Raw genomic sequence first — 21,394 nt, 5'->3', positions numbered from 1 at the left:
TTCTATATTAGACTTAGACTTCTCTACCATTTCACAGTGCTTTACACCCCTCTCTAAGCAGTTTACACAGTCAGCATCACAGGTGGGTTGCTCCTGGTTCGGCCAAACCGGTATTAGCAGCGGCAGGAGGCATGCGCAGAAGCGGTGCGCGAGGGAGATCACAAGTGAACCAGTAGTAAACTGGTTAGCAACCCACCACTAGTCAGCATATTGCCCCCAACAATCTGAGTCCTCATTTTACCAGCCTTGGAAGGATGGAAGGCTAAGTCAACTTTGAGCTGGTAAGAATCAAACTGCCAAACTACAGGCAGTTGGCACTCAGCAGAAGTAGCCTGCAGTACTGCATTCTAACAACTGTGCCACAATGGCTCATATGTTAAGAAAGCAAAAAGGAAGCAATTATTATTATTTGTAATTCAACAGCAGGGGTGAAATCAACTTACCTTCGCTACCGGTTTGCAAATGTGAGCATGTGGACAGGAGGACAGAACTCAGAGGACAGAACTCAGCACATATGAGAGACTTCTACCTTGCAGAAGAACCAATATTGAAAAGTAAACTCTCACAACTATATATTGAATGGCGGCTCAGCACACCTGATTTATTGACCTCACTCCCTGGGAGCCAATACTGAGGTGTTTCCCCCTCCCCCAAACTGCAGTTCTAACATGTTTATCTTGCCATGCCATGCTTAAAATCTAGCTTCCACCTCACCTTGTGTTTTGTCTTGTTTTTTGGATTTGTTACTTGTTTAGTAGATTCCTTATCTCAACCCGAGTCAACCCTGTGATTACATTTATAGTTGCTGCCTTAAAATATTAGTAAAAAAGATTAATTTTTGTCTGAGCCTACATATTCACTGGATGTTTTCTGCCTGAGCCTACATATTACTGGGGTTTCTATCTTGCTGGCTGGCAGTCAATAATTCAGCACAGAAAAGCCTTATTGAAACCCAAAATCAATAGGAACTTGGGAGATAGTGATTAGATATATGGCTTAGAAACATGCAAATTTGATGAGTTCACCTTCTATTCCCTCATTTAAGTCATTTATGAAAATGTTGAGTACTGGGCCAACACCCCAGATGGCAGGTTCAAGATCCAGATGGATCTTGATAGACTTGAACACTATCTAACAAACAATATCTAGCAAAATGAAATTCAATGTAGAAAAAAGTAAAATCTTATACTTAGGCAAGAAAAACTAAAAGTATATAGATTGGGTGAAACCAGGCTTAATAACAGTAACTGTGATAGGTATCTTGGAGTCTAGTGGATAATCAATTAAATATGAGCTGGCAGTGTGCAATGGCAGTGAAAAAAGCCAATCTAATACTAAGTTGCATTAACAGAGGAATTCAATCAAGATCACATGAGGTATCAATGCCACTCTATAAAGCCTAAGTAAGATCACACATAGAATACTGCATCCAGATTTGGTCACACTATAAAAAAGATGTTGAGACATAGAAAGAGTGCAGAGAAGAGCAACAAAGATGATTAGGGGATTGGAGGCTAAAACATATGAAGAACGGTTGCAGGAACTGGGCATGGCTAGTATAGTGAAGAGAAGGATCAGGGATGACATGATAACAGTGTCCCAGTATTTGAGGGACTGCCATAGAGAGGAGGGGTCAATCTATTTTCAATCAATCAATCATTCTTGAGGCGCATATAAGCGCCATTTATGAAGAAAGCTATTACTGGTCAGCCTTTGCTTCACTAACAAACGGAACTGCGGTTTAAGCGAGATTTGTCTCCCGCCTACCTCCGTCCACAAGGCGGAGCAGCATTTGAAGAAGCTTCTCTTCTTCTGAACTTCCACTGAACAGGGTGCCGGCTTTTCCTCCTTGCTTCGCCCGCCCTTTCGAGGCTGAGTCAGCGCAGCCCCCACAAGACGTTTCCCTCCTCCCGCTGGGAGCCCCGTCTGGTTGGCGGCCGCCTTCTCCCTCTCCCCCCTCCCGCCTTTCTCTTCCTTCCCCGCCTCCTCAGAGGCCTGCCCGCCTGCCCTGGGAGGCAGCGCAGAGAAGGGCGCCGCGGGGCTAGTTTGGAGGCAAGCAAGGAAATGGAGGCAGTGGTTGGTGGCGATTCAGCGCAGCCAGGCAACCGGCGCTAAAGGGAACATCCAGGCGGGTGGCCCTGTTGCTGCTGGAAGCCGCGGAGGCGAGCCGAGCCGAGCCAAGGGCGATGCAGCTACAATTGCAGCTGCAGCCAAGCTTGGCTGTCCCTGTGGTCGGCTGAAGTGAAGCTTTTTCGGTAGCCCGGCCGGTAACGCTATCACGACGGGCGGCCCTGGAAAAAGATGGCACGCACCACGCGCGAGGCGAACGCGGCGCTGCGTTGCTGAGCAACTGCGGCCCGGGGAAGAGGCTTTTTCAGCGCGATCCCCGGCGGCGACAGGACCCCAGCTGCGATGTAACCCAAGGGAGGCGCGTTGCACGAAGGCCTCTCTCTCCAGAAGCGCTGGCCTTCGGCCGTGGGCAAATAAATGGTTCCTCTTGGACCCCAAAGGGATTGGCTCGTTTGACACATCCTCCTCGGGAGTAAGTATTGACTTCTCCGTATGCAGCGGGGGGAGCCTGTGGCGGGCATAATAAGAGGTTGTTAAGACGCCTGGGAGCGGGCAGTTAGCACCAGCAACGGTGTCTTTGCGTCACATGCTTACCTACTGTGTGACTCAATCATTGCTTTCTCAACCTAGTTTTCCGAGTTCCCGTTATACAGTGAACCACCAATGGTCTGGGTTTAAGCAAGATGAAAACCTTTCTGGTTCATAGAGAACGCAACTGATTCTTGAATTTAAAGCGTTAAAGAAACTATGTCATTTCTTACATAAATATCATAGCCTAAATATGCAGTCCAAACGAAAACTGGTTTATTATTTTGGAACAATTGACTATTGACAGACCATGTTTTTACCTCATTGAATTGACCCATTTTCTGGATTTGCACATTACATTGAACCATAAACTAACCAAATAGGTAAAGACTTATAGTTCACAATCAGATTTGTCCTTTTCTACAAATGCTTTACATATGTCCTGAAGTCCAAAACTGGCTGAATTGCTCAGGAAAGGAATTTTCAGTTTCCCACACTCAGTGTGCTATAATTGTGAAAAAGAGCATATTCAATATTGGGAAATTACAGATTAAACAATTTATTAATTAAATACAGTTGCTGTAAAGTGTTCAAGTTGGTCACCTTGATCTAGCTAGGTGGGCCCAGAGAAGGTGAAGTCTCATCTTGCAAAGTTATCTTGAGATGAGTTTGATACTGTGAATCTTACCTCTGTAGTACAAGTCACTCTTGCTTAGACACACAATTGCAACCCCAACTTGTAATTTTTCTCCATTAATTTTGCTAGTCGCAAGCCACTAGGGAAGCACACAAATAATCATGTGACTGTGGGACACAGTGACAATTATAAATGTGAGAATTGGTCACAAAGCTGCAGGTTTTTTTTAACACCATTGTAATTTTGATTGGTCTCTAAATGAGGCAATCAGTAAGCAAGGACTGCCTGTTTACCTGTATCAGCTCAGCTCCCCACAGTCTACAACACTCCTAGATAATAAAAGCCTCCAGATAGATGACTGAAAGCTGAATCAGAATGGTAGAAAATCTATCCTTCAGAAAGGAGTTAAACATTTTCTTTGAAAAAAGGGTGGTATACCTCCTCCGGAAGCCATCACTCAACTCCAATATACTATATAAATATTATCTAATCTCCAGCTTTTTGGGGGCAAGTATACAGCAGGGTTTTGCCTTGAACTTGAGATCCCTGGAGAAGCAGATTATCTAGACCCATTTCACTTTTGGCTCAGTATAGAAAAGGCATTGTTCCCCCTGTCATTGATTTCTGGTGGGACAGGAAAGTGATCATTCTGATCGGACTTGGTTTCAGCAGCTTTCAGAACCTTCTTGTTATCATTCTTTTGTTCTTCAAGCATCAGTAATGGGGAGCACTATATTATATAATTCTCATTCCTGAAGGGATAGAGACAGTTGTGAGGGCAAAGTTGAGCAGTAGACCTTTTCATTGATGATTACTGCAGAGGTTGATGTGGTCCTATTCAACATGAAATTAGTCTGAACAGGATTGTGCTTCCCAGATGTTCACAATTTGAAGATCTCAAAGAGCAGGTGGCATCTGTGGGAAAGAGGGCCTTTACATATAGTAACTCCATCTTAAGCAGCAATAGCCTGAGAAAGCAGGCATTAACTCTGTGTCACTTGTGCCTTAGTCATCTCTCAATTGGATTGGTTCAATGCACAGTACATGAATCTGCCTTGAGGAACGTTAAAAGCTCCAGCTGGTCCAGATTGCAGCAGCTCAGATGTTGATGGTATACCTTAAGCCAATCACATAACAATTCTGAGGAATGCAGAAATTAACAGTGAGCTGCTGAGTAAAATCCAGAGTGCTTATTGTGAAATTTAAAGCCATTCCTGATTTAAGCTGCTTTCTCTCTATAAAATCTGTCCACCCCATAAGATTCAGTAAAAACTAGTTACACGTCCCCATGATTAAAGATTATCACCATCAGGAACCACAGAAATGTTTCTTTGCAGACACTGCTCTTTTCTTTGGAATACTATATCCCCACCCCAATGTTGGATGATACACATCACTACTGTTTTTTAGGAATCTTGCCTTTTGGTCAAGAAATTGGGATTCTGTAAAAGTTTTACTTGCAACTCTAGTTTCATAGGAATATTTCTAGTTATTTTTTATCTATTATATTAGGGAGTTTATACTCTGCTAGATCATTAAGTTCTGTTAATAAGTTCTTTCCAATGATAAAACTAGGCAGTTGACAGCATATTTATTGACATATATTTCTCATTTTTCTGTGGAATTTTTTTTCCACTAGATGATGAGGAACTATAAACATTTTGTACAATCCTTTATACTAAGAAATGTCATTGTCTAAGAGAACAGTCCAAATTATCAAATGTCTGAAAGTTTGACCCAAAATACTAGCATGAAATAAATGGAAGTTTTGGTAGTTTTGTCCAAAAATTGATTAATAAAAAAAAACTTGAAAAACTTTTTTGATAGACAATGCACGTTCCAAAGGCTAATGTTCCCTGAACCACAGTCAAAGCAACATTGGTGGTCTGTTTTTTCATTGATTTTTTTAAAAATGCATTTTGCATCCAAAATCTATCAGAAATAGAATTTTTATCATTTGTTCTTTAAAATCACACTTCCTGCACTAATTGCAGTGAAAAAAATATTTACCAAAATGGCACCAAATATGTTGAATTTAAAGTACAAAATAAGTAGATATTTATTAAATATACTTTGCATTCTGGGAATTTTAAAAATGTATCGGTGACTCATGAAAAATATATTATAAAATAAATTCCATACAAAAATAAAAACACAAGAACAATGCTGTAGTGCTGTAAGAACAGACTAATAATGACTAATATCTAATAATGTGCAGAGGTGCTAGGTCTAATCCTAATTCCTCACTTGTGACTTATTAGGTTGTTTCTCATTAGTTTGTAACAATCATTTTCCTAGGGGCCTATATATGTTATGTAGCCCTCATGAGTACTGTTATAGTTATTTATTAATAAATTAATCAAATGTATATAGCTGCCTATTTCAAATTAATGGGATTTACTGTAGGACAAGTTAGGAAAAGTGACTGATAGATTTGCTTTATTTTATTTCCCACATCACCTGAAAACTTCACTATCTAGCAGGAAAAAAAAATCACCAGTTCTGCTCCCAAATGTGGGCTAGGGAAATTTTGATTGATGGCTAGACTCATAGATTTAGGCATTTGTCAAAATCTGGTATTGAGACTGCTTAGCTGTGAGCCACAAGGGAGTTTCCTGATGTTGTAAAGCAGGAGAAGAGAGCATATTAATTTTTATTTAATCAGTCCCTAGAACAGGAAAGGAGCTGGAAATTCTGTGGTGAAGGAGAACCTCTTCTTTTGCATCAAAACATTCCCTCCATACAATTTGCTCTTTAGGCCAAAGGCAAGAGTCTTTTTACACGTAGTCCTTGACTTACGACTATAATGAAGCCTACCAATTAAGAGCCATAAGCCATAAAGGTTATAGTATGAGTCATCATATGACCAACCCAATTTTATGACCTTTTTTGCAGCGGACGTTAAACAAACACCACAATCATTGCGCAAGCCTATTGTTTGTTATAAGGCATTTTTGCTGAAAACTGGAAGCAAATGATGATTTTCAGCAAAACTATTGCAAATGATAATCATGTGACCACAGGGTGCTTGAAATTGCTATAAATAAATTGTTCAGTTAATAGTTGCCCAAAATATGATCATGTCACCAGCTGCCAGAAATTTGGAATGGGATCATAAGTATCTTTGGGGGAGGGGCTGTTGTGACTTCCAGCAGTTGCTAAGCAACTAGTTATAAGTCAATGTAGTACTCAGCTTACAACAGTTTATTTAGTAACCGTTCAAAGTTACAACAGCACTGAAAAAAGTGACTTATCACCGTTTTTCACACTTAACAACTTTTGTAGCACCCCTATGATTATGTAATCAAAATTCAGGTGCTTGGCAATTGACTCATACTTAGAACCATTGCTTTATCCCAGGGTCATGTGATCACCTTTTGCAGCCTTCTTACAAGCAAAGTCAATGGGGAAACCAAATTCATTCAACAACTGGGTTACTAACTTATCAACTGCAGTGATTCACTTATCAATGTGGCAAGAAAGATTGCAAAATGGAATAAAACTCACTTAAATGTCTCACTTAACAACAGAAGTTTTGGACTTAATTGTCGTAAATTCCATTATACATTAATTTCAATTGTCTTTTCCTTGCCCATATTAGATTAATTTATATCAGTGGGCAGTAAAATGGTAATTATTTTATAAAATTCATATACATAATTAAGCCAAATTGCTAATAAAAGACACACTGTCAGCATTGACTTCATTTAGTAATCAGGAAAGGAAACCACTGGACTCCATTTGAATTGAAATCAAGTGTACTTTTACTAATTATAAATGAACAGTTGCAAAGCAAAGCTGAGTCTGGTTAATTACGGTAGGCGCGAAAGCAGATAATATCAAGTACAATTCAATCCCCTCCCCTTGGCATCCCTGTACATAGTCCAGTTATAATGCACCCAACTGGCAGGTGGGAGACAACTTCAAAAACTGTCATCAGAATGGAATGCCGGACAGTTGGCCTTGGCGGGAAACTCCCCTCTTCCACATGTGCAGTAAGGTGGTCAGATCAGTGACTAGAAACTTCCTCCAGCACATAATGATTCCCCTCCCAGATACCATGCCCCCCCTCCCCGTTTCAATGACAGCCGAAGCAGCAGCAAAGCAGAGGCTGACACACACTAGTACTCAATTTTGTCTTATGCTGAGGTCAGTGTAATATAAGCATCCCACCACACCTGTGTCAGCAGAGGAGACATGCTACAGGCCCTGTCAGACAAGGAATTCTGGCTGGCAGGATGCAGGAGATGGGTCTCTGCTATGGCACCTGCCCTTTCGAACCTCTGAACTCCTGCAATGAGATAGGCCCCACTTTTTTGAACTTCCATATGAGACACTTCATCTGCATCTTCATTGAGCAGAATCCCATTGAACTTATTCTGAGTAATATATGATTGCATGGTAATTGGGCTTCTTAATTCTGGCAATTATGTGCTGTTGTCTTTTACAAATCTGTTGTGAGTGAGCATGGTGAAAACAGCAGTGTTGATAGGGCTCATTAAAAACTGATTATTCAAAGGAAGATTGATTCTTTCCTAGAAACACAGCGCATGTGTATGTATTTACAAAATTACCTGATAATGGGGGGAAAGTTTTGAAGTTAATTGCAAAATTACCTTTTAATTTTGAGAAAATTAGAAAAATAAGTTTAGGGAATTATTATTTTTATGTCAAGATACCTCATCAACTTCGCTTGCTTACTGAGCTCAATAGCTATATTCTCTAACCTTTGATATTAATGCTAAAGTCTTTTTCTCCAACATAGTTATAATAAACTAAATTCTCATTTTTAAAATTAACCTACTCAAATATGTTTAGGATGGCGAATAATATTGCTAAATCTGAATGGTTATGCAATAAACTTAATAACAATGAAGGGAAACCTCATTTTTCTTCTATCCATGCAAAAATACATTAAAATCTCTAAGCTGCTTTTTTTTGCATTCAAACTTTGCTTTGTTATATAAGGAGCATTTCTTTAATTCTCCATATAGATGAGAACAAACTGAAATTTAGGGCAACTAAATAGATTTCTCTCTTTGTATTATTCATAATAATACAACAGGAAGACAAACACCATAGGTAGTTTAAAGGCTGTGCTGTGAGACCCTTAATAGTGTATATAGTGTATTTCAGATATCTTTTGTTATTTGTAGAGACTGCTCATAAAATAAACAAAAGGGTACACATTATTTTATTTTTCTGGTTTTTAAAAAGCAGAAACTAACAGACGTTACATGGATCATATCTGACATCATGCACCACCGGTGGCTGCTATTAGCTGCATGCTTTTGGGTAATATTCATGTTCATGGTTGCTAGCAAGTTCATCACATTGACCTTCAAAGATCCTGATGGTAAGTTGATCCAACTTTATTCTTATTAATGCAAGTAATTGCTGAACAATTTTTGAGTCCAAAACAGTGTGAGAAAAATTAAACAGATCTTCTAGTTTTGTTTTTTCTTATCCATTCATATTTTCATTATGTTGACTTCAAAATAAACCTAAATGATTATGCAGCTTGCCTGTGAGTTGTAACAGTGAAATATTTAATGCAAGTGATTCCCACTTTTTCTTGGCTTTTTCTGTCTTTGTTTTTGGCAAATGTCTAAATGTTGAATATTACAATTATTCCTTATTTCTTTCAACATTGAACACTATCTAGGAAAATAAAAGTGAAATGAAGATTTAATAGCTTTTTAATTTTATATGGAAAGGTACAGATACTGATTTTAACATATCTGAGCATTTTGTGTATTTTTTCCTTTTCAGTTTAACCTATAATACTTGTGCATAGACATTAAAATCACTTATGTCCTGTCCTGTAGGGAAGGTTTTTGCTTAGTTCTATTAGATACTTCTATCCCTGTTCCTTTTACAGACTAGGAGAATGGTCTTAATTCATTAGAAACACAATACCAAGTTAACATCTTCCAATTAACTTTGCAATACTTACATAATTTTGTGAGACTTCCCTTTTTTATGCTTCTAGTCTAAAATTCAGTCCTTGTGGTAAAAATGATGTATTTTCAGACTTGGTTTAAGAAACAGCACAAACATAACGGTCTCAGAAGATGGGAGTACTGTATTGTCTCAATGCATGTAGGTGACAAGTTTGGAGAATCTGGTTTACAGAGGTTATTCTACTAAGGGTTTCCAAATCATGAAATTTGTTTTTTAAATAATTTGCATTCTATTTAAAACTTTGAATTACAGCCTGATTTGAAGTGTATACACACACACACACACACACACATACACACACACACACACACCAAATCCACTCACTCATCACGAAATCTCAGAACTGTAAAGCCTACAAACTTGAAATTTGGCACATATGTTTCTCTTGGCTTCTAGGTACTTGCTAAGAAAGGGTTTTTCAAAATGACCATCAGATCATTAATATTTCTTATACATTATCTGTGTGTGTGTGTGTGTGTGTAAGAGAAAGAGAGAGAGAGAGAGAGAGAGATCTCACACACTGATGCTAATGAGTTAGACGTTCTTCTCCCCCTCCCCATCTGTAAAAAATTCTGTTCCAACTGCCACTTGGGCATGCGGTGGCCAGTGCATGACTCATCTGGCTTGCGGGCTTGGAGTTTAGATAATGAGATCAGCTTGAGGGAGAGAAAGGGATAAGATAGGAGAGGCCTCTATGGGACAAGCCTGAGGGAGAGAAGAAGAGAGGCTTCTGTGGGGCAAACCTGAGGGAGAGAAGGGGAGAGGAGAGGCCGATCATCTCATTAATTTTCAAGCTGTAAGTGTCCATTTATCAAACCCAATCACATAGTTTCGTAGCGGAGCATGGGTATCCAGCTAATTTAATTATAATCTTGTGAGTATAAGTTGTGATCAATCAAATCATTTATGCAGTATGAAGGGGAAAAAAAGTTTGCTTTTCTTTAGCTGCTCTGTTTTCTTCATCTAGTTCATGGTGCCAAGCCAGTAATACCAACAACTATAACTGAAGTAGGAAAAGATCACATAACAAAAGAGAAGAGACTTCCGGGGCAATTCCAGGTATATAAAAGGGACAGGTTGAAAGGCTAAATAAATGGTATGGTTGCAGAGTTCTCTATGTCATATTTCATTATGTTAGATTGTAACTGGTTCTTAGAATCAGTCAGCCAAATAGTATAGAGATTTATGAGCAAAGCATCACTGTAGCCATCTGTATTGCCTTCTGTTCAAAAGCAATTTTCCCTTGCTTTATTGCCCAGGAATTGAAAAGTTTTAGTTTTGAAAACTACTTTGGTATTGTTTTATGAATTAAAATTTTGTTACATAATTGGGTTATATTCATTTTTTAAAACACAGTATTTTATATTTGTGTATATAATTGGGGATACATTCCTAAACATGCTTATCTAGGAATCTGTTGAACATAATAACAGATTATAACAACAATAATCTGGAGAACCACTTTCTGCAACAGCTTTTAGAACACATCTAGAAGCTCTATACGTTTCTAAATTCTACTTGAGTTTTTCATTTAAATTAAAAAAATTAACACAACTACTGTGCAACATTTTTGCATAATTTTTATTTTTAATCAGTATAGTTTATACAGAACCATCCAAAGTTTGCAACGGAAGCTGATGTAAAGTGAAAATCATCTTCCCTTTTATTTCTGTGGTCAGAAAAAAATATTCAATCATTTTAGTTCACATTTAGAATATTGTTTGGTTTGTGTTCCCCATTTAGTTGTAATTCAGTTTCTAAAATTTTGTTTCCTTACTGCTGAAATCAAATTACTTTGTATCAGCTTGACAGAAATAGTTAATTCAGAAGACAGTAATACTTAAGGTGACCAGATTTTCAGATTGGTAAAGAGGGACACCTTTGACCGGGGGCGGGGGGGGGGGGGCTTGATTAAAAATTTTATACGGAGCAACAAAAATTTTCATACAACGCAAAAATAGTATTGTAATGTTTTTTTATTTCAACATAACTACAATTTACAAATATAAATTGTAACTGTTGCCAAACATCAAAATTTTAATCACGTGACCATGAGGATGCTGCAACGGTCGCTAAGTGTGAAAATGGTTGCTAAGTGTGAAAAATGGTCATCAGTCACTTTTTTCAATGCCATTGTAACTTTGGTCACTATACCACCTTTCTTGCCAAAGTTCTTAAGTGAATAACTGCAGCTGGTATTTTGTATTTTGGATAGAATCTTTTTTAAAATAGTCTTAAGACAATTTAAAAAAAGAATCCACACAGAATAAATTGAAGTAAAACATTTCAAACTATTCCACACAGGATAAATTGAAGTAAAACTATTTTTAAAAATTCTATGCACAATATATTTCAAAGTATTGTGCATAGAATTTTTAAAAATGGTTTCACTTCAATTTATTTTGGATAGAATCTTTTTTTAAATAGTCTAAGACAATTTTAAAAAAGAATACACACAGAATAAAACTATTTTAAAAAATCCTATGCACAATAAATAAAATATTATTTTAAAATACATTAAAAAAATAAAAGAAGAAAACCCCAGCTCACTTACCAGCAGGCACAAGTGAGCACTCCAAGTCAATCCAGAATGATGTAGATGTTAATACAAAGAACTGAGCAAATTAAAATGGTGAAATTAGTCAGGGAAATATTTTTCAAAGAAACTTTGCCACCATTTTTTCCACACGAGCCGACTTCCAACTTCCGTGCCCCTCCCCTCTGGGAAATCCAGGAAGGAACACTCACGACTTCTCTAGCCAAGTATTTCCTGCAGCTCTATGGTACTGGGTCATCTTATAAAATGAGGTAAAAGGGGCGCGGGGGGTGTCTGTTTTCTTGTTTTAATGTTTTAATATCTTCAATGAAAGTACTGAGACAGAGAGAGGGTTTAGACAGAGTGTTTTTTGTTTTGTCCCGGTTAGGATTTCTTAAGCAAATCCACTGGGCTTTCAACATGAAGCCAGAAAATCGGGACTTTTTTAAAATGCCCCGGGACACGGGACAAATTGTTATAAATCGTGACTGTCCCACCAAAATCGGGACGTCTGGTCACCTTAGTAATACTGCGATACCGATACCTTTAGAAACCTTATACATATAGTCCTCAACTTAAGACCACAATTGAGCCCAAAAGGTCTAAGCAAAACAATTAAGTTTTGCCCCATTTTGCAACCTTTCTTGCTACAGTTAAGTGAATTACTGCTATGGTTACGTCAGTAACAGTTGTTAAATTAATCTGAGTTTCTAATTGACTTTGCTTGTCAGATGGTTGCAAAATGTGATCACATGACCCTGGGACATTGCAACTGTCATAAATACATGCCAGTTGCCAAGCATCTGAATTTTAAATCATGTGACCATGAAGATGCTACAATGGTCATATGAAAATGGTCCTAAGTCACTTTTATCAGTACCGTTGTAATTTTGAAAGGTCATTAAACAAATGGATGTAAGTCAAGGACTACCTGAATGTGTTTGAAATGCTAGATTTCTTGTATGAGTTGAACGTTGAAATGCAAAATAATTTTTGTCTTTCTCTTCTGCCATCCCAATCCATTTTTATATCAAGACAATAGGAAAAGGTCTATCTGAAGACCTTGTACATGAAGGCCTGGTCCATATAGAGAGGCTTGAACTACTCAGGAATGTCTGCCAAGATGCATCTCTGAAAAACCTCACCCATACTCCTGTTTCCAAGTTTGTTTTGGACCGAATTTTTGTATGTGACAAGCACAAGATCCTCTTCTGTCAAACTCCAAAAGTTGGCAATACTCAGTGGAAAAAAGTCTTGATTGTTTTAAATGGTATTTATTTAAATTTCAAATGTGTGTTTGCTTAGACAAAAAAAGATTTCAAAAATTTCAAAAAGCAAAATATAAAAATAATATGATTTAGTGGAACACATTTTTGTTTTTGGCATTTTATATTTTGCTTGAAAGCTGCTTCGAGTATCCTAGCCGGGTTCTAGCTCTTCTGCTTAGATGTGTTACTGCCCACCTAAAGAAAACATATATAATAGACTTCCTGTCCTGGTTATTTTGTGAAATGATTGTGTGCTGGGATTAATAAAAGAGAAATTATGCTAACCTTTTAAAGTTAGGCAACTAAGGTATCACAGGTACCTTGAATTTAAAGGTTTAATTTAAAGCTCTCAAGATCCCAGGATTCTTCACAACATAAAATTTGATCAAAATGCAGCTTGGAGAAGGGAGAAAGAAAAGGATGATTGCAAAAATGTTTGCAATGTATTTCCATATTTTAATCTCTACTGGAAAATGATGGTTTCCATGGCTGGAATTAATACAAGTCAATAGTTTAAATGTGTATATCCATTTTTTTTTTTTTAGAATATAGCAATCAATTATTACTTGAACCTAACACGATATTTAGGGAATATATACAGGTTTTTTTGGTAGAATGTTTGTTCAGTTTTATTTTAAATCACATGAGCAGTAGCACCACATCTATCTCAGACAGATGGGTGCCTGACAGCCTATCCTACTTAGAAGGAACAGATAATGCTTTATCTGTTATCACATTTTCATTGAATCCATTTTGAAACATTGGTAACATTTAGTTCAGGGCAAATTTAATTAAAAAATTAAAATAATTTGTAAAAATAACAAACACCAAGAAACATATAAAACAGAGTAATAAAATTTTAATTTATTTTAGTAGCACCTTTGATTTTAACATAAGGCAGTGAGACAGATTTAACTCTACTACATTATAAAATCAGATCAATTCCATTTGGATATTATGTGAAAGACAATATTGCTTTGAACAATTTGACTTTGGGAACAATTTGATTAAAATATTGTAATTAAGGTCTTCTGTTGATGGAATTCCTTCTAACAAGGGACCTAAATAGGACCTAAATAGGTACACTCAAGAGTCTTTCTTAAAAATTCGAGACCCTTTGGAGGAGATAGGATGACAAGAGATCTGTTATTACAAGTAAAGGAAAAAGAAGTTCTAGTGTATAAACAGATTTCTACAATATTAGACTTTGGCTTAAGGACAGGCCAAACTTGCTAACTACCTGTATGGTTATATTCTATCTTATATCCTTTTCAGGCATAAGGCTGTAATGGCCTTATGTAAGGCCTACACATAAGTCTAGGTAGTATGAAATCAGGGAATTGGCTAAACACATGTCAGAATTAGGAATCTGACTTTCTGCCCATCTCTAAAAAAAACTAGTACAACTGACCCACTGTATTTTTGGATCCAGCCATTGCAGTTCCAGATTCAGCAATTGGTCCGACTTGGGATAAAATATCCACGTATAGAATGTTATAATCTGGCATGCTGACATTAATTACTCCAATATGCAGATTCCAAGATCTTTGAATAGAAACCTTAGATTGTCACAACATGCTGTTACATGGAGACTTGTGATGAAAATAATTCATTGAACTTTCCATTTTTTAAAGAGTAATTTGGGGTTCAGGACTGAATTGTAGGAAGATGAGAAACTTAATAGCAATATCAGGACATGGAGACTGGACCGTAAAGTAGAAAAGTATTCTATAAATAGGCAGCAGCAAACTATTTGAAGGACATTTTCATGAAGTCACCAAAGCCTGATTTGTCTTTATCTTTTTACTTAATAACAAATAAATAATCATAATAGCCACTAGTGTAGATCATAATGGGAATGGAATGAAAGGTGCTATTGTAAGAGCAAGTTCTAACTTATTTCCTCAGGAGCTTTTCCTTCCATCGACGAGATCCCTGAAAACATTGTGCATGACCATGAGAAGAATGGTCTTCCACGCTTATCTTCTTTCAGTGATTCTGAAATTGAAAAAAGGTAAGTAGTATTTTAATGTGTCTTTGAAAACTCTTTCCATTATGAAAATCTCATTTTTGATCATTTGTGCAGCTTATGATTATTTATTTAAATTGTATTATAGCTGCCCACTCCCATAGACTCTTAAATAGAGGCAATAATCAGAAAGGGTTTTACAGGTAGTCGTCGACTTATAACCACAATTTGAGTCCAGAATTTATGTTGCTAAGTGAGAAATTTGTGAAGTGAGTTGTGCCCCATTTTACAATTTTTCTTGCCACAGTTGTTAAGTGAATCATTGAAGTTGTTAAGTTAGTAACACAGTTATTAAGTGAATTTGGCTTCCCCATTAACTTTGCTTAGCAGAAAGTTGCAAAAGGAGACCATATGATCCCAAGACACCATAACCATCATAAATATGAAACCAGTTGCCAAGCATCTGAATGTAAATCATGTGACCATGGGAATGCTGCAAGGATCATAAGTATGAAAAATTGTCATAAGTCACTTTTTTCAATACTGTTGTAAATCTAGGTCTACCTGTATTATAGCTTTGGATGATGATCTGTCTTTTCTCCGTATAGGCTCACAGTTATATGAGAAGCATTAAAATTGTAGTAAAGATCAGTTTGCCATAAAATCCAATTTTTGTTATTTTTGCATGTCACATCGTGGCTTTAGAAGAGAGTATAGCTATAAAGTACTGCTTTGGGATTTCTAAGAAATCATGTGGAAGCAAGGACGGAGTTGACTGCCTACATACAAAAACAGAGACCTTTTTACAAGCAATAGTTCTGTGAAAACAGAGTAATGGTTACAGTTATTATGTCATTTTTTAAAAATAATTCTTAATCTTGATAATAAATGGCATTCATAAGTGGCCTTGATAGCATTTGCATCTTTAAAAATAAGATATAACTATGAAAAAATAATTTGAGTGCGGCAAATCTTTGTTTAGTTGCTACATTTGGGACTAGTAAAACCATAAATGTCAGGATTGATCATAAAGTTACTTCTTCATCACTGTCATAATTGTAAAAAGTTGCTAACTGAGGGGGTCACTAAGCAAGAATTACCTGTATAGTCCTAGGAGCAGGCGAAGAAGAAAAAAACATGTTGACATTGTCTTCTCTTTAAATAGACTTTTAAGGACTCTTTGTATAATTTGACTTAATTTAATCTCTATCTTTATTTTTTGCTTTTTTAAAATAGTCAGCTATTTTAGCAGGTACATTCCACATTAAGTGAACAGATTTCTGTTCAGGGACAGAAGTTGATTGTGCACTTCTTGGAACAGATTTACAAGACATACAACACTGAGTAAATCCTATTGACAGATTGCTATCAGGTTCTTTGGCAATTGCCTAACTAACAGTGCCTTGATTCTTTCCAAATAATATTCTCAAGGAGCTTAACAAGATTGAGAAGAAAAGGATAGTGTTGTAAGAATTTCAACATTCTGCATTTAGTAGCATTGGATACCTGCATGATAGACACAAACGTCTCAATTTTCTTTCTAAGAGCCTTTCTATAATCCAGCAAGGAGGTAGATCTTTTACTTAAAATGGAGAAGCTAGCAGTTTTTATCAGTCTAGGAACCAATTACAATAGTCTTTTTTCAGCAACCATTCAAAGTTATGGTAATGATAAACAAAGCGATTTACAACTGTTCGTCACACTCATGGTTGTCAGAGTGTCCCACGATCATGTGATCATGATCACTTGGCAATCAGCTTGCAATTCCAATGATCACAGCATTTGTAACTTTCATTGCTAACTTCCACCAAGGAAAGTCAATGGAGAAGCTGGCAGGAAGCTGCAAATGGCCTCAGGATGCTGCAACCGAGTGGGAGTCATCTAATGATAGCAGTTGGAACTGCTGGAACTGTGCTTTTTAAGTCAACATGGTCATGAGTTGCCTGTCCCAATTACATCATTAAGGGAGGACCATCTGTTCTATAATACTATTCTGCCATTAGATGAACGTAGCTGGAAGCAATCAAAGATCCTAATTTTTGCAGATTTCTCAGTTGAATAATGTGCAAAAATGCTTACCGGCAAAATAAAAATATTCTTTTAAAATTTCCACAACAAGTACATTTAACCTGTTTATAAAGTCTTTAACTATGTGATGCCTCAAGTGTACATCATTTGCTACTATAGTCATTAATATGGCAAATCAGCACTGTTGTAAACTGAATTTTTAGTAAATTTTAAAATACTAAAATACATCCACAATTATTTTTGCTTATGTTTTCCATTTAGATTGAAACTGTATTTCAAATTTTTCATCGTAAGAGATCCTTTTGAGAGGCTTATTTCTGCATTTAAGGATAAATTTGTCCACAATCCTAGATTTGAACCTTGGTATAGACATGAAATTGCTCCTGGAATTATTCGAAAATATAGAAAAAATCGCACAGAGACTAAAGGACTGCAGTTTGAGGACTTCGTGCGCTACCTAGGTGATCCAAATCATCGATGGTTAGATATACAATTTGGAGATCATATAATTCATTGGATAACCTATGTTGAATTATGTGCCCCCTGTGAAATAACATACAGCATAATTGGACATCATGAAACTTTGGAGGAAGATGCACCATACATCTTAAAGGAAGCAGGAATTGATCATCTGGTATCTTATCCTACAATTCCTCCAGGTATAACGATATATAACAAAACAAAAGTGGAACACTATTTTTCAGGCGTAAGCAAGAGAGACATAAAGCGCCTTTATGCCCGCTTTGAAGGAGATTTTAACCTTTTTGGCTATCAAGAACCAGATTTTCTACTAAACTAGTATCTAGAAATTCTGGGCAAATGAATCTAAATCTTAACTGTAAACATATACTGGGTAACTGAGGCTCATATTATTGCAATGTTTCTAGATGTTCTTTGCATTTGTTGAATATTTGCAATAGGAGCCACAAAGGACTGCCAATTAGTCACTAAAAAAAGTATTACTACATGACACTGATAAAGCAGTGCAAAAATTACTAAGATAGTAAATGTCAGACATTCCTTTTTTCCTTAGCCAATAGAGAATCAATGGACCAGTAACCTGTAAAGAAACTTGATATGAATACAAAACATTTAGAAAGAGCAGGAAATAACACTTATGTCAATGGTCTTACAAATCTATGGAGGCCAAACAGATTGGTAAGTATTGTGTAACTTAAGGAAAAGATTCCAGACCATGGAATCAATCTGAAAGCCTTATGATGGTTGCTTACTGTTATTCATTCAAGAAATAATAGTTGCACAAATTTTAATTTGTAAACTCTTGAGTTATTATGAGGTGAAAAATCTTTAACCAGATAAGCTATGGATCCCATTGAAGAAATTTTAGAGAACACTAAAAATGATTTTTCATTTGCTTTGTAACCTTAAATAAATACCAGTACAGTATTGACTGCATAATTTACTGGGATCATTAAGTCTATGCATTTTGATACGGTCTGCTAATCCTATCCCACAGTGGTGCTATTATAAAGTTGCCATAATGAATGAGATCAATGTTCTATTGAAACCTAGCATCTTATTTTTGGGGTTTCTTAGTTTAAGAAATAACCATACATATAGATGAGGCAGCAAGCTGCCATAAGGTATATTTATTTCATGTGTAATATGTTATGTAAGTAATTTTTGATCTCTCAAATCTTGATATTATAAAATGGATTACAAAATTTAGAAGCAGGTGCCTATTGGTATAAACATGTGCCATGTTGCATTCTACTCTTAATGAGGCATAATTCCATCCCTATGGCCAATAATTTATGTGGACGTTTCACAACTGGCCACTAGGTTTATTTATTTCAGGTTCATAAAATTAATAAATTATCCTTCCTCCCAAAGTACTCAATTTTTCCAAATGAGTTTTTTTTCATACTTTCACTGCAGAATTTGCCATATAAAATTATCAAAACAGCCAGCTTAATCCAAAATATTGATGTCTGTGTGCATAACAATGGAAATATTAATATAAAATGTAAATGCCCAGGATTGTAAAAGCATAATACGTGCGTGTTATTTCTTTTAGATGAAGAAAACTTTTAAGTTCACCAGCAATAATATCTTAAAGTTGATGCCTTTGTTCCCTTGGTTTTTCAGGAGGAACAAACCAATTAAATTTTAGTTAGCAGTACATCAAAAAGTAAATTTGGAGCAATACTATTACAATGCTGTAATAAGGTCTTAATGACCTTGGCTAGAATGGTGGAAATGAAGAGAAAATCTATTAAACTGATTATAATTCTTAACTTTTGTATTTGTAAACCTTAAAAAAAAATCAGTGCCAAAACTGTTCCTTTCTGTGAAATAAAGACCATACTAGTGAGGGCTAATTTCAGAAAGATTCCTAAAAACTGAGCCATTCTACACAATATAGAAACAACGGTAATCAAATTCATAATGTAACAGTGGATGAGCAGGGGTGGGTTTGTACAACTGCTTGGTCCTTTCTACTCCCCTGCATGTAAATAAGGAATACAATAAGACATACAGTAAATAAGTGCTCTCCCAAGTCCTACAAAGCAAATTTGGTGAGGTGGAATACCTGGGCCTGTAGACAGTATTATATTTATTAACAAATGGTTCTGTTTTACAATCGTTCCATCTCAACTGTAGCAAATCTGGAGAAAACTTCAAAACTTTTGTGGGATTTTTTATTTTTTTGGTGCCTTTAAGTTAGTCTGGACTCCTGGTGATTCGATGGAGAAGTCTTTGGCAACATTTTTCAGGAATGATTTCCCTTTGCCTTCTGCCTAAGGCTGAGGGTTGCTTTCATGCCAAAGGCAGGATTAGAACTCACAGTCTCCTGGTCTCTAACCTGGTGCCTTTAATCACAATAAATTAGCACTTCCTATGTGATTAGAGAAAGCATATAAAATAACCCCCACATAGATTACTGCTATTTTTATTTTGCAATGTGTAGAATGGTTTAAATTTATGTATTGTGAATTATGGGATATTTTTTATGTAGACTTTTTCCTGACAGATTCCTATTCTGTGTAGGAAAATTACACATTACATTGTTGTGTGCATGAGTGGAAAGCTTGTGTGTGCACACTGCCACTTGCGTATGTACTTACAGCTTTCCTTTAAAAAAGTAATCTCTCTATAAAAATTATTCTATATGAAGCTGCCCTTACTATTAGCAAGAAAATAACAAAACTTCAATCTTGTCCTTCTAAAGAAAGGATATTAATAAGATCTCTGACATAGTAAGATTTAAGTTATTTTTATATGAAGTGGTAGGAGAAAATATGTTTATTTCAAGATTAATGAGCTGAGCAAGTTATGTCTCTGCTGAATTAAAATGTAATAATGTGAGAAATGTGTAGCAAATTAAGGCCTTAAAAATTAGTTCTAATAAAAAAGTGAATCTTCCCTTCTAATTGCCCAGAATATATTGAGCCATGTCTCTGTTCTCAAAATAAATATGAAATAAAATACAGGTGATTGTATTTATGCTGCAAATCTATTTTTTGTGGTGACTTTTTTTACCTCATAAAAGATACGGGCACCTTTCAAAATAATATATTTCTCTGCCTCAAGAATGAGAAAGATGCATATCACAGTTGGTTTACGGATGGCATCCCTTGCCACTCCATGACATCACTTTGTACTCAGTCAATGAAATCAATTATTGGTTTTGTTTTGCCTACTTTTTCCTAAAAATCAGCATATGTCTCTTAAATATATAAATCATATATATGAGCACAGCCCTCATTCAATGACATTTAACCAATTTTATATATTCCTAAATATTCAGCTGTTAAGACTCAAAGCAGCCTTAAATCATTTGACCAGTTTCAGATTTATATTCTATTTTATTTGTATTATATTTGTGTCCTGCTACAATGAATTCATCCATCAATGGCTTACACAGAAACTAAATTTAAAATGAACATTAAGCAAAAAATTTAAAAAGAAGAAAAGTATGGTTCCAAATTGGTTAAAAAGTTCTCTGGAACATCATTATCTTAAAAGAAGGGACTCTGGGATAGCACCTACCTGATATTTACAAGGAAACTGCTTTAGAAGATTACTGCAACTACTGAAAAGCAGCACCTCCTTGTTTCAACTCTCTTTAGTTCCCAGTGTGGAGGAGTAGGGTTTTTTCTAGATGATGTAGATGAAGTTGGACCAATTGGGGTTGGAACAGGTGTCATATCCTAAAGAATGTTACAGACAGAACCACCCAGGAGCAGATTCATAGGCAGTGAATTTCTTTGCAATCTACATATTACTACTCCAATGGGCAAAGCATGACACTTCAAATGTAGCTCACCAACAAGGCCCTCATACTATATGCCAAGTTTTTGAGGTTGCTAGAACTTACATTCAATACATTTCAAAAGACCAGATCTTGCTCATCCTATATTCATAGATGA

General features: G+C 36.2%; 2 protein-coding genes across 5 annotated transcripts in view; one reads left to right on the top strand and one right to left on the bottom strand.

The window, feature by feature from the left end:
- NMS (neuromedin S) overlaps positions 1-1,849 on the bottom strand; it is a 9,874-nt gene extending 8,025 nt beyond the window's left edge. For both annotated transcript variants that reach the window (XM_032226551.1, XM_032226552.1), the window contains exon 1: positions 1,768-1,849. In XM_032226551.1, the coding sequence (XP_032082442.1) occupies positions 1,768-1,792 (25 nt within the window). In that variant the 5' untranslated portion in view covers positions 1,793-1,849. The remainder of the gene's footprint in view (positions 1-1,767) is intronic.
- CHST10 (carbohydrate sulfotransferase 10) lies at positions 1,823-21,394 on the top strand. 3 transcript variants are annotated; one of them, XM_032226549.1, is made up of 7 exons: positions 1,823-2,542; positions 8,453-8,591; positions 10,167-10,258; positions 12,771-13,005; positions 14,912-15,017; positions 17,262-17,659; positions 18,034-21,394. In XM_032226549.1, the coding sequence occupies exons 2-7, from the start codon at positions 8,492-8,494 to the stop codon at positions 18,057-18,059; spliced, it is 957 nt and encodes a 318-aa protein (XP_032082440.1). In that variant the 5' UTR covers positions 1,823-2,542; positions 8,453-8,491; the 3' UTR covers positions 18,060-21,394. The 3 variants fall into 3 exon arrangements, with proteins under 3 accessions (XP_032082440.1, XP_032082439.1, XP_032082438.1); XM_032226548.1 differs by having other exon boundaries at positions 8,456-8,591; positions 17,262-18,104; XM_032226547.1 differs by having other exon boundaries at positions 17,262-18,104.

This window comes from Thamnophis elegans, chromosome 11, assembly GCF_009769535.1.
Source record: "Thamnophis elegans isolate rThaEle1 chromosome 11, rThaEle1.pri, whole genome shotgun sequence".
Classification (NCBI taxonomy): Eukaryota; Metazoa; Chordata; class Lepidosauria; order Squamata; family Colubridae; genus Thamnophis; species Thamnophis elegans.
This window is presented reverse-complemented; position numbering and strand designations above follow the sequence as displayed.